The 25,870-nt window shown below is 40.1% G+C and overlaps 2 protein-coding genes across 2 annotated transcripts; both read right to left on the bottom strand.

Moving 5' to 3' along the window:
• Positions 1–7,270: 7,270 nt before the first annotated feature.
• On the bottom strand, positions 7,271–14,502 carry LOC101166302 (perforin-1). Its single transcript, XM_004071234.4, has 5 exons — positions 14,462–14,502; positions 9,822–10,351; positions 9,588–9,726; positions 9,291–9,505; positions 7,271–8,524 (listed from the first exon to the last, which is right to left on the bottom strand). The coding sequence occupies exons 2-5, from the start codon at positions 10,337–10,339 to the stop codon at positions 7,621–7,623; spliced, it is 1,776 nt and encodes a 591-aa protein (XP_004071282.2). The 5' UTR covers positions 10,340–10,351; positions 14,462–14,502; the 3' UTR covers positions 7,271–7,620.
• Positions 14,503–16,004: 1,502 nt separating this feature from the next.
• LOC101166050 (perforin-1) lies at positions 16,005–24,169 on the bottom strand. The gene is made up of 5 exons (XM_011477813.3): positions 24,065–24,169; positions 20,765–21,294; positions 20,540–20,678; positions 20,243–20,457; positions 16,005–17,292 (listed from the first exon to the last, which is right to left on the bottom strand). The coding sequence occupies exons 1-5, from the start codon at positions 24,134–24,136 to the stop codon at positions 16,389–16,391; spliced, it is 1,860 nt and encodes a 619-aa protein (XP_011476115.2). The 5' UTR covers positions 24,137–24,169; the 3' UTR covers positions 16,005–16,388.
• Positions 24,170–25,870: the final 1,701 nt, after the last annotated feature.

Here is a 25,870-nt window from a genome sequence, read left to right as displayed (position 1 = left end):
TTATACATTGTAATTGATTTTTTTTTCAGTGAAACAGTTTGCATCCATCTATCAATCATTAATACTGAAAAGTACATGAACAGTAACATTGTAATTAATCAATAAAAAAGAAAACATTTAATTAAAGATGTGTAGGCCAAAGTCTTGGTCTGTCGCGTCAACCCTTGATGTCTACCTGTACGTAATTGTTAAAGACAAATTTAAACAAAGATCATCTATATGTTCACATACAAACCAAAAAATATCAGTTTTCACTTCTGTAATTATCAAAGATTGAGTTTGTAAAGACATTTTTGGAGAACGGAGTAACATCTCATGTGTACAACCAATGTTTTTTTTTTCAGGGTAAAATAAGATTGAATTTACTTTTTCATTTTATTTCAGTATTTTAAACAAATGCTGGAACTTAATTCCATTAAATTTAAACTGAATGTCAAACTTAAAAGCACGAAAAACTGTGAAAGTGTAAAAGTCATTTGTGGAATTTTGTCAGAATATTTTATTTTTATCTCTAAATTATCTTTATCGTCATAAACTGTATATACCTATAGTTTGTTCGCTTTTCAAAAGAAAATCATTAATTTTCAGCTAATATTGACTTCTTATTTTTTGTAAAGAACCATATAACATGTTTACAAAAACGGCTAGACGGACTTGAATTAAAAAAAAAAGAATGATCACAAACCTGCCTGATGGGTTTTCGTTGAGGGTTTGAAGCTCACAGCAGAGACGTGGCGAGATTTAAGGACCATGCAGTGGAGGTGTGCGTGTTTGGGGGGAGTGTGGTGTGAAGTAGAAGTTTCTATTTCTCAATCAAATTTGGTTCCTCATTTTTACAAATTGACTTTTCTAAGTTAGTGTTTAAAAACTAGAGATATGTAGTCAAACAGAGATGACATTTTTGTACTTGAATGAAGCAGTTTTTGTGCATTGAAGACATTTTATTTCATTCATCTTCTAATCTGTTTGGGGGTCACAGGGCTGCCGGGGTTTATCCACTTGCGGGGGAAGGCTGGGGACACCCTGGACAAGTCGCCACTCTGTCACAGAATAATCAAATTATACATAATAAAACACTGCCTGACTCCCTGTCATGCGAAGGACACATGAGATATGGAAGAGACAGAGAAGACTTTCTTGGAGGAATATCATTGTTAATAAGATGTTCCAACACCCATTCTTTAGAAGTGCTGTCCACCGGGTATCTGGGTAGCTGTAGATATCCAACCCATCCATGTTCACTTAGGACAACACCATGGAAACTGCGGACAAAGCCATCTGGGGCCCACATTTTCTGCCCACTTTAAAACTACAAGGGCCCCACTTGGCCTTGCTGGCTGGGTGGTGGCGTCATTTTGTGACCGGTATTTTCTGCCTTGCAGTGGTTGATTGCTCTGGTCCTGAATCCACGGTTCCAGAGGGGCGTCTGGCGGTACCTGCTGGATGCATCGCCTCTTTGAGGCTTTCAGACAGAACTGTGAGCCTTCCGCCCTGACTTTAACATTCAGTCACAGAGCAATTTGTTTTAGAATGCGCAAACAAACACACAATAACAGGATTTTTTCTTTTACTGGATATGCAATGGATGGTGCCAAACAGCCAAACAGCCAAACTGCAAAATAAAAAAAATAAAAAAATAAAAAATCTTTTGAGGTAACCTCTTTAATAAAGTTAACTTAAATATAACTTTTGATTAATCTTGGCACCCCAAAGATGTTCAAGAAAGAACAAAGAGTTTTTGAGATTTTGCTCTTTATCAGATCTGGAAGGGTTTATTCTCATGTCTGAAATGAATCATTTTGCTTATTAACAGATGCTTTCTTTCAAATTTTCTGAAATGTTTTTCTTCTCTATATGATTAAAAAAGAGTCACTTGAAACTAGAAGCAATGTCTGGTCTGCGTAGCACGTTGGAGGATTTCTTCTTTTTTGTAAAAGAGCTGCAGTAGTAGGTGTGAAAAATTAATGGTGTGACTGATAACTCATACAGAAGTTTAGATCCTATATTTGGTGTTTTAAATCTAATGGGTTCTGGTAAAAACTGGAGTACATTTGATGAAGGAAGGACAGGAAAGGCAGAAATGAGATACTTAGAGGAGGAACTTTGAATGCTGGGACCAGATAGAGAGAAAGCAAGGCTCACAGAATGGGAGTTACCTGTTCTAGTGCATGTTCTAACAGTTGGAAGAGGCTTGATGCAAAACGTTGAAGCGCTGCAAAGCTCAGTCTGGCTTTTCCTTTCAAGCATCTGTTTTAATATAAGAAAGACTTGGTGTGATTTAATTTGGGCACAAACCACAATTATTATTCGTCTCCCATGATGACTTTTGAAACAGTTGGCACTTTTCATTTATTAAAAAGAACACCAATTAAAAATACCAAAAAGCCAAGTCAAACATGGTGTTTTCTATAGTGTGACTTTGAAGCACCTTCATCTTTTTTACTGAATATAAACATGACAACATGGGTGTAGAATCAGTTTTTTATCTAAATCTATTTCTTATGCAATTCTATACCGTATTTGAAGAACTTTGCCTCTAAATTATAACAACACACTGTTATTTAGCAGAAGATAAGAAAACCAACTTTAAGCTGGATATCAATCCAGTCTGACAGTAGATTAAACCTTTACAAGGCTTGTTTGTTAAAATGTAAATATAAATGACAAAACCTAACTGCAAACCTATTAATTATTTCACTTGGAAGACACAGGTTTTTTGAAAACGAGCAATCTGATGCACTTCAGGTTTAGAGTCAGCGTGTCCGTTTCTACTTTTTCTAAAGTGGCCCTCAAGTATCAGCGTCTGCTCTGCAGAAAACCTGCAGCATTTTGCAAAAGTTTTAAAACTAACACAATTATAAAAGGAAAGCAAAATATTTCAAACAAAAAAGCAGCATAAAGAATTTGTTATACTTCAGCATTGAGAATAGCAGATTTATTCTTTGTGATGTTTGGAAAAAGATCTAGTTTTCGAATCTGTTTTTTGAACAGAAGGAGAACAAATTTGGTTCTGAAAAAGAGCGTCACTCTGGAAAACAGCGTGTAGAATCCAGACACGAGCTTGTACTGATATCATTCAGAGTTTCAACAGATTCCCTGTGTGCTGATTTTCCACACACAGACATTCTGTATATATGTTGAGATCTTTAATTGATGAAATTGATCTCAAAAAAGAGGATTTGTTGAAGGATCTTGGACAAACCGTCCTGTTAAAGTTTTGGAAATTTCCACAAACCACTCAATGAAGCTGCTTAAAAGACCTGAAGGTTCCACATCACAAGTGAAGTTGTACTGTTGGGTTAGTTGCAAAAGAACAGAAAATACTCTGTTCTGTTATTTGATACAATGCGGTATCCTGAAGTGTGATTTGTTTCAAAATAAGTGCTGATCTGTGCGTGCATGTGGGCAATGTTGATGCAGCGCCCTGAAGTTCCCCTAAAGTTTTTGTCTTCCTATTACCCGAAATGACGCTGTTGTCTCCTCCACAACTGGCTCTAACAGTGGAGGAGCTTATGGACTGGATGGACTAGATGAAGGTCGCTGGTGTCAGAGTAGAGGATGCTGAAGACAGGGTTAGACGGGGGAAGCTGATTTGCTGTGGCGACACCTGACTGGAAAGGCCCAAAGAAAAAGAGGAAGAAGAAGATCAGATGATTATTTCGTGAATATGCCTTTTCAAACATTTAAGGTTTTTATCATTTTAGCACCGGGTTCCTTGAGCTGATCTAATCACTAGCTGTGTGACACTTGCTGCAATGTTTGTGCCAATGCGACTTCCTGTTGTAAACCTTCTGGTATGTGGCCAAAAGAAGTGCAAATCATTAAAAAAAAACAATAGCAGAAGTAAAATCTTTTCTGATGCTCCAATCTGGCTCCAAAGGAGATTAGCTGTTCAATTTATCATTTTATCAAAAGTATCCGCATTTATTTAAACTCTCACAATAGAAAAACAAACCTTCCTCAAACATTAACTGTAATTAAAAATGTAAAAAAGAGAATTCACAAAAGGTCAATGATACCTCATCGTGATGAACTGTCTGCATGGAAAACAGTATATTGCATCATTTTTTACTAATTGTTCTCAATAGGGTCCATTTTGTGCGAAGCCCATGACCTGACATGGTTAAAAAAATAATCAATTTCTTCCCTTGAAATAGTCATTTGTTCCTATTGTTCTAAGAATATGTTCAAAACACAAAAAAAACTATTTTCATTGGAGTGAGTCTTTAAAAATTGCACCCTCACTTCAATGTTTTGTCTCCGCTCAACAGCTTTGGAAGTGCAAATGAGAAAGTTATCAAAGACTAACATGTTAATATCCAAATTGTACCACAGCAACACAGTGCGTCTGGAAAAAGCTTTGTAACAACCAAATCATGATACTACGGAGCCCGTGACCTGACACAGGTAAAAAAAAGAATAATAATTATTTTCCAGGAAATAATAAGTTACGTGATAAGCCACTCATAAACATGGGGATGGGAATCTTATATTTTTTCATTATTTTTATCGAGACAACAAGAAATAGATCCTTTAATTTGATTCTTGTTTTATTTTTTTTCTTTCTTGAATTAATGTGGGTCACAGAGAAACGGAAGAAGCGGCGGAAAGCAGCTTTTGCGGACGGAATGTCAATGAACCCAGACATGGAGATGTACTTACAGATGCTTTTGTAGAGCTTTTTAAAATAAATAAATCATATCTCTAAACATCCTCTGTGTCTCCCATGCATTGTAATGCGATATAAATAGAAAGTAATGTGAAGGTATCTGCTGTTAATGAAAGTAAATTAAAGTTTATGAGTGACTTATCACGTGAATTATTATTTTGTGGGAAAAAAATGTGTTTTTTACTCATGTCGGGTCAGAGGCTTCGTATTATACTGCCAGCCTCCCTTCCTTTCCTTTTCTGTCCCTTTTCTCCTTCTTCACTTTCTTTAACTCTTTATGTAGTTCATTTGAATCTATTTTTCTCCTGTTTTGTCTTTCCTTCCCTCATTTTTGAAAGTGTAGCAACAAACACCTTTCTTTCTCAACGCCTTTTCCTTTTGTTACAGCCTCTTGATTATTGCTTCAAGTTAGAGGGCTGCATTGGGATTGGGTCCCGCCGGGTCCCGCGGGACCCAACGCAAATCTCGCGGGATTGGGCGGTTTGAATTATACTGCGGGCGGGAGCGGGCGGCAAAAAAAAAAAACTCTGCGGGATCAGTTTTGCCATGAATATCTCATGAATATATAATAGTGGACTACGTTAGGCTGTGCGGCTGTTGGAGTCTTATGTACTGAAGCTCCGTGAAGGCACCAGGTAGAGACGCCCAATGGCCACTTTCATCTAACCTGTTGTTGGGGGTGTGCAGCGCCCCGCCCCGCCTCTTAGAAATTGTGTTCTTTAAAGCCTGATACCGCGGTCGCGTATGGGCGGAGCTATCAGCTAAAGTTCTGGTCTGATCGCTGCATGGAGCGATGTGTGCATCAATGATGGTAGACACGAAGAATGTGGAGAGATCAGGCTTATTATTTTAAAGAGTTCTGCTTGATAATCATGTTTCCATGTTTGAGTTCATAGAATCATCCCAGAGAAAGTCTCTACTTCAACTCCCGCAGTGAAAGCTGCGTCTGAATCTGAAGCCGTGTTTCCATCTCTCTGACAGAGTTTGAAGCCAAAGCCCCTCCCCCGCCTCTTTACCTGCTTTTCCTCTCTACCTGTTCACCTGTTCACATCTTCTGCAGCTTAGAGTTATTTTCCCCGCGCTCCCAGTGTATTCTACACAGAGAGCGCAAAATACGGTCATAGCAGGTTAACACGTTAGTCGGAACGCTCTAGCGCAACAGAAGGATGAAAGAGCTGTCAATCTATCTGGCAACACTGCGCGGGATAAGGAAGAAGCAGAGGTTTCCTGACAGGGACATGATGTCAGTTGATGAAGCAGAAAAGAACCTCAAACGAGGTTCATCGTGTTCAGATCTGCGTGCCAATGCCCCACTGAGGCGCAAAACAGCAAAAACGGGAAAAGGCTGAAGCTAAAAAAAAAAAAGTATTTTTCCGTCAGGAAAAAATTAATTCATAGATTTTCAGCTCTGTTGAACCATTACAATGTTTTTCTTCCTGCAAATGACTTTGACCTGCATCTATCCCAGCTGGTTCAGCGCGCTTCAAGCTGTCTGTCTGCGCGCGGACACACGCACACTTTTTTTACCGAACAGGATTTGTGAAAATATATTTAATGATTATGTTGCACATTACACAAAAGAGGAATGCATGAAAAGATGAGACTGGAGGAGGGACATGAATCTCTTTAATAATATCAATAAAAATACGTGTTTTTTTCTGCGCGACGGGAGACGATACAAAATCAATGCATCTCTATTACTGTGCGGGACTAAATTCTATGAGTTTTGCGGGTGCGGGCGGGAGTGGACATACATATTGCGGGTGCGGGCGGGAGTGTAACGCATACGTTGCGGGAGCGGGCGGGATTGGTCAGAAATTTGGCGGGTGCGGGCGGGAGCGGGATGAAGAAAATAGTCCCGCGCAGGGCTCTACTTCAAGTTAGCTAGTCTCCGCTTGCTAATTTGTCATTGACGGAATAGTCCATTGCTGCAGAGGGACGGGGGAGGACCAAACATTTTTACATGAGCCTTCTTATGCCATTTTATTGATTTTTTATGTTTTTCTGACATAGATAAATGATAATGAGCGTGGAAAAGGTTTAAGAAATATTTTAAGAGTTCAGCACAATCGCCTTCCTTTGCCTGATGGTTGATCTGCCTCTGGTGCTGTCTTGCAGGATGGATATGTGGTTGTTGCAGAGGCGCTTGGCTGCATTTTCTTTGCTTAAGTAGTTTCAGTAGTTTAATCAATGCTTGCACATTCTTTTCTAACTTTTTAAGCCAAGTTCTAATGCACAATTAATGGGTGGAACAATACAGAATGCGAAACTGAGATGATACCATAGCAGCAGCACCTGTTTTCAGAGAGCCTTGACCATGGATGAATGAATGAATGAATGAATGAATGAAGATTGGTGCTGCAGGTTTGACTGATATAAGGAGGTGGTGTGGCGGTGATGTGACAATGGTCTCAAACTGACAAGAGGAGGTGGTTTTGCTTTAGTTTCGTTGATGCTGATTAAACAGCTTGGGGAGATAGTGGTCTGCCCAGAAATCTCATCATGGATGTCCTAAATGCTTTCCAGTCAGAGAAGAATCACAAAACACAGAAACGTAATTCCCAGAAAAAGGTAGTCACACTCTTTATTGATTTCAGTTTAATAACAGGAAAAACTGATGACAGTAAATACAGTCAATGACAGAACTGTCAAAATCCTTCCAAGTGTGAACCCCTCTGAGAACATTTGCTGATAAGCAAAGGGATAAGCAGTGAGCGTTACAGAAAGAGCAAGACAGAAGCACAAATTTAAAAAATGAAAGACATTCAAGTGATTGACATCTTTCCATTTTCAATCCAATTAGAAATGCTAATGCGAGATATGTAACTATCCTCAAGCTCAAATAAATGTGTAATTCTTAGCAGCAGAAAACATGCGCAATACTTGACCATCAAACCTGCCATGTGTTAAGAACGTTTCCTGATGTTAAATGGTCAGTAGATGGATCCAGTTTAAAGGAAATACTCTTTGGTAAAGTTAGAGAACTTCTTGTTGGCGTCATAGATTTTCATCAGATTCTCATTTCTTCTTGAACTGGATTCGTTCACAAACACACCCATCTGTTGGAGGATGTCTTTGGGAACAGGACGGGAGTGCCTGGACCTGTACAGCTCCTTCAGGTTCTTATCCATTGGGCTGCTTTGATAAGTCTGGCAGTAACTGCCACTCAGACTTGGAGCACATTCTACTTTCCAGTTAAAGAATAACTCACCACGATTAAGGGCACAAACACCCCTCTTAGTGCCTGATGTCAGATCTTGCTCACATGTTCCAAGCAGGTCATCATCCCATTTGTTGTCCTGATCCCAAACTTCAAACTTCAGTTTAACTAGTTCTGACAAAACCTGGGTTCCCAGGTCAAGTTTCATGTTCCAGTGTGGGTTGTCATCGTTGGCGATGATAGGAGTACGACCCACCAGTTTACCAATAAACACTTTTACATAGGCATCTGTGGCAGTAAAGTCATCTCCCCTTAGCTTAGAGGCCCGCACCACTGTAATGATAACACGAGCCATGCCCCTCTGAGCTGGACAGCAGTCCGGGGTCACAGCAGGGTTATTGTGGCACTGGCAGACACAGGGCTCTCTTGAATTGCTCTTGATACCTGCCTGACAGGGATCAGTGCAACTCTTCATCAGGCCTTTCTCAAGGATGTAATGGGTGATAGCAGAGCGCAGGTTTTGCCTCATAGGGTCACTCTTTGGAAATAACTCATGAAGGGAATCCAGAGAGTAAGAAAGGATGTCAGGGTTCTGTGGCACAGAGTTCAGCCAATCCTTGTAGGCTGATGGATTCATGCTGGCAGAGAAGATGAGGTCTGGTTCTGTTGTCTGACCACCCTTTACTTCCATAAACCTGCCAAAAAAGCATTACTGTGTTACAGTATATACAATCTGTGTTGTGGCTTGGCTACCACACACAGACGAAATAAACCAGAATTTGCGATTTTACCAGGAAAAAATCCAATAAGATGTAATGGTTGGAAAAAATAAATCAATATATAAACTACTGCATAATAAACTGGTTGATTTTATTTGTTGGTGTATGGCAGAGGTGTCAAACTCATTTTCACATCAGCCACATCAGCATAGCGACTGTCCTCAAGGGCCAGATAGAACTTATCCATGAAACTAAATGAAAAATAAATGTAACTACTTCTTAATGTTAAATAAGTCGTAATCTTTTTTTTACTATACCTTTTTAAAGAGACAATTACAGTTGCATAGAAAACATATGTTTGCTTGTTACTCTAGCATATAAATCCTTTTAAAATTTATTCTGTCAGGTTAGGTTATATGGACAGTGTTTAAGTCCTAATGTGTAGTTGCCCAATCTGATATTTCAAGTCTGATTCCCCCTAGATATTAATAAATACACACCAATTTTTATTTTTTATTCTAAGAATTTCAAAACTTTTATGCTCTCGCAAGCCACATAAATTGACATGGCGGGCCACATTTGGCCCGCGGGCCTGAGTTTAACACGTGGTATACGGTGTAATTTCTGTTGTTTGGCTTAGCTATCTAACATAGACAAAGGGAACCTGAATTCGAAAAAAAAAATGGGATTAGATTCCATAAGATCAAACTTGTCAATGTTGTTTGTTGATATAAATCCATACCTGTCATTAAAGTAGCTGGAGAATGTAATTTTTCTCCCTAACTTGTCCTTCTTTCCTTGGCAGTGCTGCACTTCAGATGAAATTGTAATTCCTTTTATAGTTGCGGACGCTTCAACCCTGAGGCACATCTCCACCTCATTCACTTCAATTCCATTCAGGTGGGCCTCACACTCACGGATGCTGGTGACAGCCTGAACCTTCCCGCCCATTTTCACCTGTAAAGAAACATTAAGAGGGTGTTTAATTTAGATTCAAGCCGCCCAGGTCAAGTAACATGTTTCATCTGTTGTGTTTCACCTTGGTGATGTAATGGGTGCCAAAGGTGTCAATCAGATGGTAATAGTTGTCCTTGCTTTGTGGGTTGTAGGTCTTAGGAAGTTGTTTAACTGAGTCCAGAAAATCTTTTTGCAAAGTTGGGGCTTTGGATACACGGTAACTGTTATCAGAGACGAACAGGGCAGAGAACATAGTTTAAGGTGAGAAAGTATTTCACAAAATAGTTTGATTAAAAAGCTTTTGTTGTTATCTTACCTGTAGTACTCACAAGACAGACCTTGGGTCGTAAAGCTGAATTTGTCAGATTTGGTTTTTTCCATTGAGTAGCCAGCGACTTTGGAATGGCTTCCAGCCAGCATCAGATTTGCTTTGAAAGGAATATTGAGACCCACTTTCCAGTCATTTTGAACAGAAGAGGTGGTGGACTCGACCAGAGACTCGCTGGATTTGAAAATTTGACTGGACACTTTGCTGCTGCAGGAATGCGTCGCTCTCCAATCCACCACAGACAGAGGCAACTTCTGCCTTCTGTTGTCCATGTAAGGGTTGGTGCACAGGGTGCAAGCTTTATTCTCACGCTTCCATTGATTTGTGTCGAGGACAAAAGCCCCCTTGCGCTCCATACTAGTGATGTCGAAGCCTTCTCCAGCTAAATTGGAACCTGGAGCAAACTCTGCCTCCAGGCACTCTTTGGGCGTCCCGTCTGTGCACATCTCGAATGTGCACATGGGAAAGATCAGCAGAAGGAAGAGGGAAAATTTCACAGGGAACATGATGCTGGTCCCCTGTAAAATGTATTTAAATAAAAAAAAAAGGTTTAGTTTAGTCAAGATCCACAAAATACAACATTTCGTTTTACAGCTTGAATACAAAAACCTCATATTGAGTAGTAGAAATAGATTCTTTAAAAAAGCAGATGTTTTGTTTTTTTAGCACTTTTTTAACCATGTTTTTTTAATCAAGCCTTCAATCTCCTATGATTATTCCTTCATTCATTCATTTTCTTCTTCCGTTTTGTCCCTTTCGGGGTCAAGGGGCTGCTGGAGCCAATCCCAGCCACAAAGGCAGGGTACACCCTGGGCAGGTCGCCAGTCTGTCACTGGGTCACACTGACACATGTGGACAATTTAGGGTTGGAAAGTTACCCATGAAGCATGTTTTGGGATGGTGGGAGGAAGCCGGAGACCCGGGAGAGAACCCACGCATGCACGGGGAGAACATGCAAACTCCACACACAAAGGTCCCCCATCGATGTTCTGTTTCAGTTCCCCCAGCCGGGACTTAAACCGCGGTTCTTCTTGCTGTGAGGCAAGAGTGCTAACCACTGCGACACTGTGATTATCCACCCAATTTTTATTCACAAATCATTTGTGACCACCAAAAAATTTTGAAAAGGTTCAATCCGGGGTATATTCCCAGACACTCCGAAGAGTTCTAATCTTGTTTAATATATTTGTCTGTGCACATACAGACCCATACAGACACCTGCAATGAACTTCTGAGTGGTGTTTATACTTTCCAAGCAACCTGATGTTTCCAGAATTTATTTTTAACATGAACGACATGCTCCTCACACGTGCTGCGCCTGCCAATCCGCTCAGACGGGAGGGAGTGGTGTGAGGCATCAAGCCCCAAAAGGAGATTTGCATTCTGTAGTTCAAGTAAGAAAGATAGATAGATGTAAGATCGATCTATATGAGATATATTTTTCCGTTAACTTACTCAATTTCCTATCTTGTTGTCCGCACTTTCTGTCTTCTCTGTGTGTCTCTGTCTGTGTGTAAAGTTTTGTATTTCTTCTCAACTTCAGTTACGTTTTTATCATCATAGTGTTAAAAAGACAATTTGCTGGACAGTTTTGTCCCTTATTGCGTACTCTTGTTGCTCGAAGTAAATTCAGGTTAAATGGCGCGATTGTATGCATTTGCACTACAAGTCACAGGTGTGGTCATCAGGAGGTGAGGCAGTCTGCAGCGACTTGGGTGATTCCCCTCCAATGGTCTTGCGACCATTGCGATGTTACAAATCACTTTGAACTATAAACCCGGCCTTGGTCAAGGCCCTTTTAAGCAACTTTGTAGCCACAAGCTACATAGGGTGAACCACAAGATTTGTGTATTCTTAATTTTTTATATAAATTGGGGCTTAAGCACATAAAACACACAAAAACAGGATTTCAGATCATTAGAATACTCTAAAGAGGTCTGCCCAAATTTACACGGCATAAATGAGGTGATGTAACAAACCTAATCTTATGAATGGCTCATTAATGTTATTGATTTGGGGGGGCATTTTGCCATCGATTTTTTTTTTAATTGAGGTAATATTATAATACTTAAATAAACTTGTTTTTAATCACTCCTGGCATGATGAGACAGTCATCATTTGGGCTGCAATATCAGGCGCTGGTGTTGATGAACTTGACTTTCTTCAATCCTGTTTTTGTGGGTTCTATGAACTTAGTGTAAGTAATCAAAACAACAGCTGAAATCAGTTAAATATGGAGCCCGTGACCTGACATGGGTAAAAAAGTAATTCATTCGTTCCCATGAAATATTAAATTTGTTCCCAATCAATTATAATTCGTTCCCACGAAATACTAATTTACTCCCACGAAATAATTATTTTTTACCATGAAATAATAATTCCTGTGATAAGTCATTCATAAACACGGACGTGAGCAGTACTTCCTTCGCATTTCTGTCTGTGTATATCTCATTACAATGCATGGAAAACACGGAGGATGTTTAGAGATCGGATTCATTTATTTTAAAAAGGTCTACAAAAGCATAGGTAATCACGTCTCTATAGGCGCTCCTAGCAGTGAACCCCAGAAAGGCAGCTGGCCCAGATGGAGTTCCTAGTAAAGTGCTCAGAGCATGTGCTTCTCAGCTCGCACTTATCTTCAAAGAGATCTTCAACCTCTCCTGATGCGAATTGTACATGTGTATAGTGACAACAAAGGCATTCTATTCTATTCTATTCTATTCTATTCTATTCTATTCTATTCTATTCTATTCTATTCTATTCTATTCTATTCTATTCTATTCTATTCTATTCTATTCTATTCTATCTGGGTTCATTCACATTCTGGTACGCACTCCGTCCTGCTTAAAAGCTGCCTTCCGCCGCTACTTCCGTGTCTCTGTGACCCACATTCATTCAAGAGGGGAAAAATAAAAACAAGAAACAAACTAGGGGATCCATTTATTATTGTCTCTGTGAAATTATGAAAAATATCATAACATTTAGGAGGCCTGAGCTGGGTGCTTCCCCATACAGCAGCAGCTCTATGTCTGTCTTCCTGGCAGCCACCCGGCGTAGTGATTACCTCGCTATAGTCAATGGAAAAAGATGTAACTGGAAGCATTTAAGTTTATTTCTGGTTGAAAATATAGGGTGTGTAAAAGGTCACAATAATTTCGTGGGAACAAATTACCATTTCGTGGGAACGAATTATTATTATTATTTTTTTCCATGTCAGGTCATGAGCTCCGTAGTTAAACAGTGGGCCCTGAATCTATATTCTATCAAAGTTTATTTTTTAATGTAATTTTGAAATACACATTTTCAATGAGGTAGACCAGTCGATCTCTTATAAAACGATCGTAGTTTCAGTCCCTGCCCTGTCTGCCCATGCGTCAAAGTGTCCTTGAGCAAGACACTAAACCCCACATTGCTCTTGGTGGTTATAGACCATCAGTCTTTTCACCACCATAACCACCAGTTATGTATGGCCAGTGTTTGGCAGCAGAGCCCCCATTCGTGCGTGAATGTGTGTGTTAGTGTGAATGGGACTGTGTCTGTAAAGCACTTTGGGCATTTTTCTAGAAGGCAGTAAATCGAGGCACGTGCACTCATCGGGCCCTATAGGTGTTTGAGCACCTGCCCTTTTTGCCTAGAAATAAAAAGTGCCCTCTGATTTTTTTTTCTTTTTTTTTGTATTAACATTCATCCATTTCTGTTAGAGATACAAATAAAAAACCCTGCTACAAAACCCTGCTGTATTTTATCAGGCCCATTTCTGAGCTGGCCTTTCTGTCTTTGCGGCTCCACTCGGACTCAGAGAGAGTTAAGGACAGCCGGGGACAGCGAGAGAAACTGCTGCCCAACGGAAAACCGAAGAGATGGGACAGTAAGCAACTTGAACCTGAGAGTTCTGGTCGCCATCCACTGATTTAACAAGCTTACATATGGTTCATATTTTAGAAAAACGCTCTACATTTGTCAAGGGGTCACTTTTTACTTTTGCCAGACGTCTGAATACAGCGCATCAATTCGGCAGATTGTGCGGGTACAGGAAGTTCGGATCTAAGTTTAAAATAAAAAAACGCCAGGGAATTTTCAAAATAAATGAACAGTATTTATGGTGAGTTCATAGCTCCCTCACTACTGCCACTAAATGTATCTGTTCAATGTAATCTTTTCTGATTAGAATTGCCTTTTATTAATTTCTATATCATTCAGTTTCAAAATCTTCTGTAAGAAAATCTTTCCAATCACAACAAAAGCTTGTTTTTGGAGGATAAGATGCTTACCGGATTTTAGTTGTGAATGCCAACATAGAACTTAATTTTAAGGGGATGTAATTTCAAGTTGTGCATACTGAAATTGTATTTTCTCTTTGTACGTCTTTAATATTTGATTGTACGTCTGAAATTAGAATTGTAACACAGATACGGACAAAAGGTATTGATTTATAAATCAAGAATTACGTACACACAAATCCAGTGAGACTATAGCTTTAGTCTTTTGACTTTTGAAAATTAACGTTTCTTTTCTGCTGCTAATGTCTTTTTATTTAACTGTGATATAACATTTTAACATGTTTCTTTAAAAAGGCTCAAAGGACAAAGATGCGGTCTTGTATTTGGAGAAAATAAACGGACACAAACCTGCACGAAGTCCCCTTTGGCTGATGGTCGCTGCCAAGGCTTTGAAGCTCACAAAAGAGATGCAGCGAAATTTAAGGACCATGCAGTGGAGGTGTGTGTGTTTGGAGGGAGCGGGGTGTGAAGTCACCATTTAATTTGGTTAACCACATTTATTTTCTCATTGTTACAAATTGTTTTTACAAGTTAGTGGTTGGAAAATGTTATATATGTTTTAACACTTAAAAAAAAAAAACTTTTTCATTCATTGTTTGTTATAACTTTTGTGAAGGATCTGATGTGTGTAAATGGCAACAGGCTGTCATATAATTTCTCTGCGGATCAATAAAGTATTTATCTGTCATCTATCAGATGTTTTATATAAAAATATTTTATATTTTTGATCAATGAACAAACAAAGTGTCCAATAAAACAATGGCAAACTCCCTGGGTTAAGAAAGGACATGAGATATGGACGAGACAGAGAAGAGCAGACTTTTAGTGGAAAATCATTGACAAAAATGTGATCTAACCGAATTTGTAACATCTGCATCAATCACACCACCAAACCTTCAGACAAAGGCTGAACCTTGCTTTGCCTCTTCCAGTTTTAAATAACCATGTTAACAGAGGCTTTGTTTAAGATTCTCCTATAAGTTTTTTTCTACAAACAAGTTAAGCCAAACCACATCTAAACTAAAAACAGTGTTTGGCTTGCGTGCAAGAAGATTTTTTTTGTGTGACACATCCACAGAAGTGTGAAAACTAATGGCTTGACTGGCTTTTTTTTTTTTTTTTTTTTACACAGTTTAGACACCCTATTTGGTATTGCAGAACTTAAGGGTGCTGGTAAAAGCTGGACTCCATTTGGTGGCAGAAAAACAGGAAGTGGTCATGTTCATTTGAAGATAGGGCAAAAAGAAGGACAAGAGGGAAAGACTTTTAGGAGTTGATTTTCATTATAACAGTTCAAGATAAGGCATCCATGAGTGTTTCCGTGATACACAGCATCAAAGTGTTTGGGGATGAGGAACAGGAAGTGGTTTAGTACTGGCACATGCGTAAACGACAATGCTCGTTGCCACGGTGCTTGGCTGCATTTGCTTCACTGAAGTAGTTTCAATAGTTTCAATACTGCTTGTGTCTTCTTTGCTAACTTTTTAGCAAAGTTCTAACGCCCATTTTTAGCTATTATATTGTAGAACAATACAGAGGCAAAAATTGAAACCATACAGTAGTGGCAGCGCCTGTCCTTGATGGACCTCATTCGTGGACGAGGCCAGGCCTCTTTAAACCCATCAGAAGAAACTCACACATCTTTTCAGTTAAAGCTGAAACTAACTGCTACAAGAATGAACAGTGGTGCTATAAGGAGGCAGTGAGGTGGTGATGTGACAGTGGTCTCAAAAAGATGAGAGGAAAAAAAAGGTGGTGTTTCAGTTTTGTTCATGCTCATTAGAAAAGCTTGAAGAGTTGGTGGTCTGTGTAGACAATGTCACATCATCAATATTTTAAATGCTTTCCAGTCAGAGAAGAATCACAAACCACAGAAAAGTATTTCCCAGAAAAAGATAGTCACATTCTTTATTGTTTTCAGTTTTTTAACAGGAAAAACTGATGACAGTAAATACCATCAATGACAGAACTGTCAAAATCCTTCCAGGTGTGAACCCCTCTGAGGAGATTTGCTGATAAGCAAAGGGATAAGCAGTGAGCGTTACAGAAAGAGCAAGACAATAGCACAAATTTAAAAAATGAAAGACATTCAAGTAATTGACATCTTTCCATTTTCAATCCAATTAGAAATGCTAATGCGAGATATGTAATTATCCTCAAGCTCAAATAAATGTGTAATTCTTAGCTGCAGAAAACATGCGCAATACTTGACCATCAAACCTGACATGTGTTAAGAACGTTTCCTGATGTTAAATGGTCAGTAGATGGATCCAGTTTAAAGGAAATACTCTTTGGTAAAGTTAGAGTGCTTCTTGTTGGCGTCATAGATTTTCATCAGATTCTCGTTTCTTCTTGAAGTGGATTCGTTCACAAACACACCCATCTGTTGGAGGATGTCTTTGGGAACAGGGAGGGAGTGCCTGGACCTGTACAGCTCCTTCAGGTTCTTATCCATTGGGCTGCTTTGATAATTCTGGCAGTAACTGCCACTCAGATTTGGAGTACATTCTACTTTCCAGTTAAAGAATAACTCACCATGATTAAGGGCACAAACACCCCTCTTGTTGCCTGATGTCAGAGCTCGCTCACATGTTCCAAGCAGGTCATCATCCCATTTGTTGTCCTCATCCCAAACTTCAAACTTCAGCTTTTGTCCTTCTGACAGGACCTGGGTTCCCAGGTCAATAGCCATGTTCCACTGTGGGTTGTTATTGTTGGCGATAACAGGAGTACGACCCACCAGTTTACCAATAAACACTTTCACATAGGCATCTGTGGCAGTAAAGTAATCTCCCCAAAGACCTGAGGCCCGCACCACTGTAATGATAACACGAGCCTTACTCTTCTCAGCTGGGCAGCAGTCCGGGGTCACAGCAGGGTTATTATGGCACTGGCAGACACAGGGCTCTCTTGGATTGCTCTTGATACCTGCCTTACAGGGATCAGTGCAATTCTTCAACAGGCCTTTCTCCAGGATGTAATGGGTGATTGCAGAGCGCAGGTTTTCCCTCATACAGTCACTCTTTGGAAATAACTCATGAACAGAGTCCAGAGAGTAAGAAATGATGTCGGGGTTCTGTGGCACAGAGTTCAGCCAAGCCTTATAGGCTGATGGATCTTTTTTGGCGGAGAAAATGAGGTCTGGTTCTGTTGTCTGACCACCCCTTACTTCTGTGAACCTGTTAAAAAGGCATTAATGTGTTATATTTGTTTTGTTGTTTGGCAACCAAACAGACATAGGAAACTTGAATTCCTGAATATTACGGGATTAGACTTGATAAGATCAGATTGGTAAAAAAAATGTTTAAAAAGAGGAATGATACAGTGACGCAAATAAATATTCGAACACCCAGTGATTTTGCAGCTTTTCTCAGATATCATGAAGGGGCCTGAAATGTTCACCTTAGATGAATGTCCACTGTGAGAGACATGATCTAAAAAAAAAAAAATTGGAAATTCAGAATGTAGAAGTTTTTAAATTGTTTATTTGCTTCTGCTATAAATAAGTATTTTAACCCCTGTCTATCAGCTGGAATTCTCATCTTCAAAGGCGTGTTAATTCACCTTCCACTCCACTTATTGTTCTAAATCAGAAGCGCCTGTTAGAGGTGGTTAGATGTATAAAGACACCTGTCCACCCCATACAATCAGTTAGACTCCAACTACTAACACTGCAAAGAACAAAGAGCTGTACAATGACACCAGAGACAAAATTGTAGACCTCCATAAGGCTAGAAAGGCCTACAGGGCAATTGCCAAGCAGCTTTGGAAAAAAATATACACTGTTGGGGCAATTAGTAGAAAATGGAATAAGCTAAACATGACTGTCAATTTCCCTTGGAGTGGGGTTCTAAATGATCCTAAGAAAGGTGAGGACTCAGCCCAGAACTAAATGGGAGGAGCTGGTCAATGACCTGATAATAGCAAGAACCACCATCTCCAAGGTTACTGTTGACAACACACCAAAAAGTCACTAGCCGCGGTTACATGGGCAAAATGTCTTGATCGGACCAATGGTCGGATTAGAATTAAACCGTGTACATGGGCCCAGAAAAACTTTTTATGATTAGAACAAATGTTCAGATGGTCACACTTTCGGTCGGAATAAATCATTTGGGCATGCGCAGTAGTGTTGATAATGAGATCCAATGTAAACAAAGTGAGCTGCCATATACATTTATGCAGGAGTTCTGTAATATACGAGATGATGTTCTAAATGGGGTTTTAGTAATGTTATGAATATTATGAAACGCCTGTTCGCTCATCATTTTATTATTAATCCGTGTGGTCAGTGCTTTTTTTTGTGGAAGAACGGAGCTGGAAGAAGGGTTAGGAGAAGGCTATTTGAACGGTTTCTAAGGACTGAGTGACATTTCTGCTTTGAAAAGCTCACACACCGACCCAAAGCCGCTATGTGAGCTGGCGGTCCGAGTACGACACATAGTTCTCCTGAGTCCGGCAGCCGCTAACCCAGAGCGGCGGGCCGGAAGCCTCCCCCCCGGAGCGCAGATGTAACAAAGCACCCCCGCCCTGTCCGCAAACACAAAGCTATAAGTCCGGCTGCTCTGCTCACAGACACGGTTCACTCGCGTGGAGCAGCCGGTCGTTCCCGTATGCGTCCAAAGCTTTCTCTGAAGCACTGCACCTTCTATGCGTGACGTAAACCAGAGCAGTAGTGACACACGATCGGAATGAACTGTTTACATGCAACACGATCGGATCAACAATCGGCATAACCCACCTATCTTGATCGTAAAGAAATTTTGATCCGAACGAGTCTGATCGGGGCAGACTATTCCGAACGGCGTGTTTACATGATGCATTTTTCTTCCGATCAGGCGTTCTTTCTGATAACTTTTGTCCATGTAAACGCAGCTACTGTTTAAAATCATGCATGGCACAAAAGGTTCCCCGCCTAAACCAGTACACGTCCAGGCCTGACTAAAGTTTGCCAGTGACCATTTGGATGATCTAGAGGAATCATGAGAGAAAATTCATGTGGTCAGATGAGACCAAAATAGAAATTTTTAGTCTTAATTCCACTCACCATGTTTAGAGGAAGAAGGATGATTAGTTCCATCCCAAGAAAACAATCGCTACTGTGAAGTATGTGTTGGTAGCATCATGCTACGGGGTGTATTTCTGCATATGGGACAGAAAGACTGCACTGTTTTAAGAGAGGATCACCATAGCCATATATTGCCAGATTTTGGGGAACAACCTCCTTCCCTTGGTTAGAGCAATGGAGATGGGTCGTAGCTGGGTCTTCCAACATGACAATGACCCGAAGAACACAGCCAGGATAACAAAGGAGTGGCTCAGTTAGAAGCATATCAAGGTTCTGAACTGGCCTAGCCAGTCTCCAGACCTAAACCCAATAGACAATCTTTGGGGGAGCTCAAACTCCGTGTTTCTCAGCGACAGCCCAGAAACCTGACTGATCTAGACAAGATCTGGGTGGAGGACTGGGCCAAAATCCCTCCTGCAGTGTGTGCAAACCTGGTTAAAAACTACAGGAAACGTCTGACGTGTGTGGTCCCAAACAAAGGCTACTGTACCAAATTCTAACATTGAATAAAATTGATTATACCATGGTCCAGGCGATTACTCGATTTTGATTGGCTGCTGGGTGTGGATAAAAAAGTGACAATCCACAGTGATAATGCACACCTAAAAAAAGTGCTGGTCACATTGCTTAAATGTTCTCTATCACTGTTCTATATCAAGCGGTAAAACGTGAACTTTCTTTCTCAACTGATTATTTAACCCATCAAGATGATCAGCATATTAATCTCTTTCCTTTGCTGCTGCAGTCAAAGTCAGTTACCATCTTAGCCGGCTAAGCAGCGCGTTGTCATGGTAACATGCCAATACGCAGCACCAAGTAAAAAATAGTCCGCTTTTTGTGAAAAAAGTGATCTAAACTGAACAAATAACAAGAACGTAAGAAAGTAACAGAACAGACTTCGCGGAAGCAACCATCCGACGCGAAGGCTTCCGTGGCTTGAAAATTTCAGACCTCTCCATCATTTCTAAGTGGCAGAACTTGCTAAATCAAAGGGTGTATAAATAATAATTTGACTCACTGTATCAAACTTTTCGATGTTGCTTGTTGAAACAAGTTCATACCTGTCATTAAAGTAGCTGGAGAAAGCAATTTTTCTCCCTGACTTGTCTTTTTTGGCTTGGCAGTTCTGCACCTCAATTGAATTTGTATTTATGCTCATAGTTGCGGACGCTTCAACCCTGAGGCACATCTCCGCCTCGTTCACTTCAATTCCTTCCAGGTGGGCCAAACACTCACGGATGCTGGTGACAGCCTGAACCTTCCCGCCCATTTTCACCTGTAAAGAAACATTAAGAGGGTGTTTTATTTGGATTCATGCCGCCCAGGTCAAGTAACATGTTTCATCTGTTGTGTTTCACCTTGGTGATGTAATGGGTGCCAAAGGTGTCAATCAGATGGTAATAGTTGTCCTTGCTTTGTGGGTTGTAGACTTTAGGAAGTTGTTTCACTGAGTCCAGAAAATCTTTTTGCAAAGTTGGGGCTTTGGATACACGGTAACTGTTATCAGAGATGAACAGGGCAGAGAACATAGTTTAAGGTGTAAAAATTACGGTATGATTAAGAAGCTTTTGTTGTTATCTTACCTGTAGTACTCACAAGACAGACCTTGGGTTGTAAAGCTGAATTTGTCAGATTTGGTTTTTTGCATTGAGTAGCCAGCGACTTTGGAATGGCTTCCAGCCAGCATCAGATTTGAGATTGCACCAAAACTGAGACCCACCTTCCAGTTGTTTTCAACAGAAGAGGTGGTGGACTCGACCAGAGACTCGCTGGATTTGAAAATTTGACTGGAGACTTTGCTGCTGCAGGAATGCGTCGCTCTCCAATCCACCACAGACAGAGGCAACTTCTGCCTTCTGTTGTCCATGTAAGGGTTGGTGCACAGGGTGCAAGCTTTATTCTCACGCTTCCATTGATTCATGTCGAGGACAAAGGCCCCCTTGCGCTCCATACTAGTGATGTCGAAGCCTTCTCCGGCTAAATTGGAACCCGGAGCAAATTCTGCTTCTTGGCACTCTTTGGGCGTCCCGTCTGTGCACATCTCGAATGTGCACATAGGAAAGATCAGCAGAAGGAAGAGGGAAAACTTCACAGGGAACATGATGGTGTTCACCTGTAAAATGTATGACAATTTTTAAAAATTGTTTAGTTCAAACAAGATCTGCGTAATAAAACATTTCCTCTGTACACCTTAAATACAAAAAACTAGAAGGCGAACACGCTTGCTTTGCTGATGAATTTGATTGACAGATTCATAAGCCAATGATGATATTATTTGACCTGCTACGTCAGGGGAGTCTCAAAATTCACCACAGGGATTTCTCTCACAAATGAGAGGGGGTTTGTAAATGCACATTCTGCAGTTTGCATGATATGTGAGTTCATTTTACAAGTCTATCTGAAAATGTTTGTGAAGCATTTATTTCTGCATTTCTGAAACATTTATGGTGAATATCCACGCTGAGAAACAGCGTGGATATGTATGAAACACTTATTGTGCATTTGTGAAACATTTAGTGTGCATGTGTGAAACACAATGTGTGCATTTCCAAATGTACATTGAATGTTTGCATAAAATTACAGCTGTGAATCGGACTGTGTGCATTTCAGAATTATGAGATTGTTCTGGCCTCATTGATCATCATCATCATCATCATAGGGGTGGATGTGGTGCAGTGGTAGGGCGGTAGATCCATGATTGTAATATTGCAGGTTCGATTCCCGCCTTGCATGCCCGTGTGTCGAAGTGTCCTTGGGTAAGACACTGAACCCCACCTTCCCTTTGGTGGAAGGTTGGCGCCAGTGTTCGGCAGCGGAGCCGCCACCAGTGTGTGAATGCGTGTGTGCATGGGTGAATGGGCTCACATTCGGCTTTCAAAGAAGGTAAAAAAGTGCTATATAAGTATACTCCATTTTACCATTCTTTTAATTGCTTTTTTTAAATAGAGCCTTTAATCTGCTATATTCTTTGACACTATTTCTATTTACAGCTGTTTGTGACCAAGTTTCAACCCAGGGTAGACTCCCACTCACCCTATAGTTTTCTTTAACTTAAAGTAGTTATACATTACAAACCTCCAGCTAAAATGCCTTGCTGTAAAACTATGCAAATTTTGTGAAAACATTTTTTAGACAAGTGTTCCAAACCTCAACCAGTGATTTGGACTGTGCCTTTGATGTGGCAGTCTTTCTTTTTATCTGCTGACACCTTTCTTTCTGATCTATAATGTAGCGCTTTGAGATTTTTTTCAAAATGTAAAACGCATTTCTTTCTCAATAAAATGTATTCTTCTTATTCTTATTAATCTGGTCTATTGGAACTCCTATCTATTTGTGCACATGCAGACACTTTTCAAAAAATTACAATATCATGTAAAAGTGTGTTTCATTTCCATAAAAAAAATCCAACTTTGATGGAATAAAGATTTGGGGGCCCACTGTTGAATTGATTTATAGTATTAATTGTTTTGTTATTTTAACAGAAATTGAGGTTCTAGCTCAAAAAACCCTTAAACAAGAGGATTTATACAACCAAGAACAAAAATTGATGGAAATTCATGTTAACGGACATTCCTGCCGTGCCTATTTTAACCATAACCCTAACTGCAACCCTGACCCCGCCCTTATTACATACAAATAGTTGCTTCCCTTAATAAAATTGGAACACTCCTGAGAAATCTGACCAAATTCTGCAGGGTATGAATGTCTAAAACTGAGTTTCACCAACTAATCATCTACTAAACTTAAAGCATCTGCACAGGTTCCCAGATGTCATTACATTGGTTTAGTTCAGTTCAATTGACTCAGTTGGGTTCATTATGGGACGACTTCGGACTTGACAACTAGCCAGAAGACAATCACCGATCCTCTCCATAAAGACGAGATCAATGGTCGTGGTCAAAGGTACAGCGGTCGACCTCTGATCAGAAGATCACTGTTTCAGTTCATGCCATTCACCCATGTGTCCAGGTGTCCTTGGGCACGACACTGAACCCCATATTGGTGGTAGTTATAAGTTGGTGTCATAATTTTGCAGCGGAGCTGTCAGTTTTTTTTCTCTTTGAAATGCATATTTTCACCTTTTAATTACTCTATTTATAAATATAACATTTACTACCTAAATATTTAGTTAGCAAGCTAAAAATGTTCCTTAAAGTAAAATATTTTATAATTATATGTTTAGTTTATAAATTAAATGTTTAGTTGATAAGCTAAATATTAAATTTGATAAATGAAACATTTGGTTTGCAAATGTAATATTTAGATCTGACCTAAAAATTTATTTTCCAAACTAAGCATTTGAGCTTCATAACTAAACACTTTGTTTGTTATATAAATATTTAAGTCCAAATAAAATATTTAACTTTTTAACCAAATATTATTACTAATTATTTAGTTAATGTGATAAAGAACTTGCCAAGAAATGGAAGTGGAGTGTCAAAATAAAAGCTGGATTTTTATTCTGATTCTTGCCAATGTTGTTGTCCATGCATGCACTTGTGCTATACTGATTCAAGACATTTCCAATTAAAAGATAAAAATGCGCATTTGAAAAATGAAACCTGTTTTTCTTTTATCCTATAACAGGCTAAATAGCAAAAACTATTGCTGTTGAAATTTTATTTTGTCACTTTACAAACGACATCCCATAGCTGTGGGCCTTCTAAGGAGGTGGAAAAGCATCGCTTTATTCATTGTACATTTTTTGTGGAAATTTCCTTAAGGAAATTATCTTTATCCTCACATTTCAAATAAACCTTTAATCCTTAACTTTTTAACATTAATACATTTCTTTTCTGCTGCCTAATAGCAAAATTATTAAAGGAGACTCAACGGATCAAGAGCCTATCTGTTGTATTTTGAGAAAATAAGTGAACACAAACCTGCATGAAGTCTCCTCTGCCTGATGGGTTGTCGCTGAGGGTCTGAAGCTCACAACAGAGATGCAGCAACATTTAAGGGGCTGTGGAGGTGTGCGAATTTGGGGGGAGTGAGGTGTGAAGTGACAGTTTCCATTGGTTGACCAAATGAATTTGTCCCTTCTTACAAATTGTTTTTTAAAAAGTTAGTGGTTAAAATGAAGCAGGTGTAATCCATCATAGTTAGACGCCCATTTTTGCACTTTGCACATATCCACACACCCACATATACAGTGGCTTTTCAACCTTTTGCCACATTTCAGGCTTCAAACAAACATAAAGATATAAAACTGTAAGTATTTGTGAAGAATCAACAACAAGTGGGACACAATCATGAAGTGAAAAAAAAAATGTATTGGATATTTCTAACTTTTTCATCAAATAAAAAACTGAAATATTGGGCGTGCAAAATCATTCAGTCCCTTTTCTTTTAGTGCAGCAAACTCTCTCCAGATGTTCAGTGAGGATCCCCTGATGATCCAATGTTGACCTAAATGACTAATGAACATAAATAGAATCCACTTGGATGTAATCAAGTCTCCGTATAAATGCAGCTGCTCTGTGATCGTCTCAGAGATCCCTTTAAAGCACAGGGAGCATCTTGAAGAACAAGGAACACACCGGGCAGGTCCGAGATAAAGCCGGAGAAAGCCAGATTTGGATACAAAAATATTTCCCAAGCTTTAAACATCCCAAGGACCACTGTGCACGCACAATGGAGGGAGTATCAGACCACTGCAAATCTACAAAGACCCAGACGTCCGTCTAAACTTTCAGCTCAAACAAGGAGAAGACTGATCAGAGATGCAGCCAAGAGGCCCATGATCTCTCCGGATGATGATCTACAGCTGAGGTGGGAGAGTCTGTCCATAGCACAGCAATCAGTTGTATACTGCACAAATCTGACCTTTTTGAATATTGGTAAGAAGAGAGCCATTTCTTAAAGTTATCCTTAAAAAGTGTTGCTTAAAGTTTGCCACAAGCCACCTGGAAGACACCACAAACATGTGGAAGAAGGTGCTCTGGTCAGATGAAACCAAAATCCAATTTTTTGGCAACAATGCAAAACATCATGTTTGGTGTAAAATTTTTAGCTTTAAAAGTTTGAGGTGGCTCGGGCATCTAGTACGGATGCCCCCTGGACGCCTCCCTGGAGAGGTGTTTCGGGCATGTTGAAGAGACCATGTCTGTCGGCTGGCCTGGGAACGCCTCGGGGTCCCCCCAGAGGAGCTGGAGGAAGTGGCCGGGGCGAGGGAAGTCTGGGCATCTCGGCTTGGACTGCTGCCCCCGTGGCCCGGTCCCGGATAAGCGGAGGAAGATGGATGGTGGAAAAGCAACACATCACATCACCCTGAACACACCATCCCCACTGTCAAACACAGTGGTGGCAGCATCATTGTTGGGCTCTGCTTTTCTTCAGCAGGGACAAGGAGGATGGTTAGACTTGATGGGAAGATGCATGGAGCCAAAGATAGGACCATTCTGGAAGAAACCCCGACGGAGTCTGTTTTTCTTTTCTCGCCTTTTCTGGGGAAGTCAAGCAGGTCGGTCCTTGTCCATCTGCTCTGCTCAATGGCCCCACCTCTCCTCCATCATTGCAAGAGGCAACCCCTTCCTCCTACGGCAACAACCTTTTGTAACAGTTATTTTCTGCTTTGCAGTGTGTGATTGTTCCATGGTTCCTGAGGGGCGTCTGGTGATGGTACTTACCGGATGCATCGACTGTTTGAGGGAGAGTCATGGGCCTTTCGCCTTGACTTTTACACTCTG

Source organism: Oryzias latipes, chromosome 8 (genome assembly GCF_002234675.1).
Source record: "Oryzias latipes chromosome 8, ASM223467v1".
NCBI classification, from domain to species: Eukaryota; Metazoa; Chordata; class Actinopteri; order Beloniformes; family Adrianichthyidae; genus Oryzias; species Oryzias latipes.
Note: the sequence above shows the minus strand (reverse complement) of the source record. Positions and strands in the feature narration are given on the sequence as shown.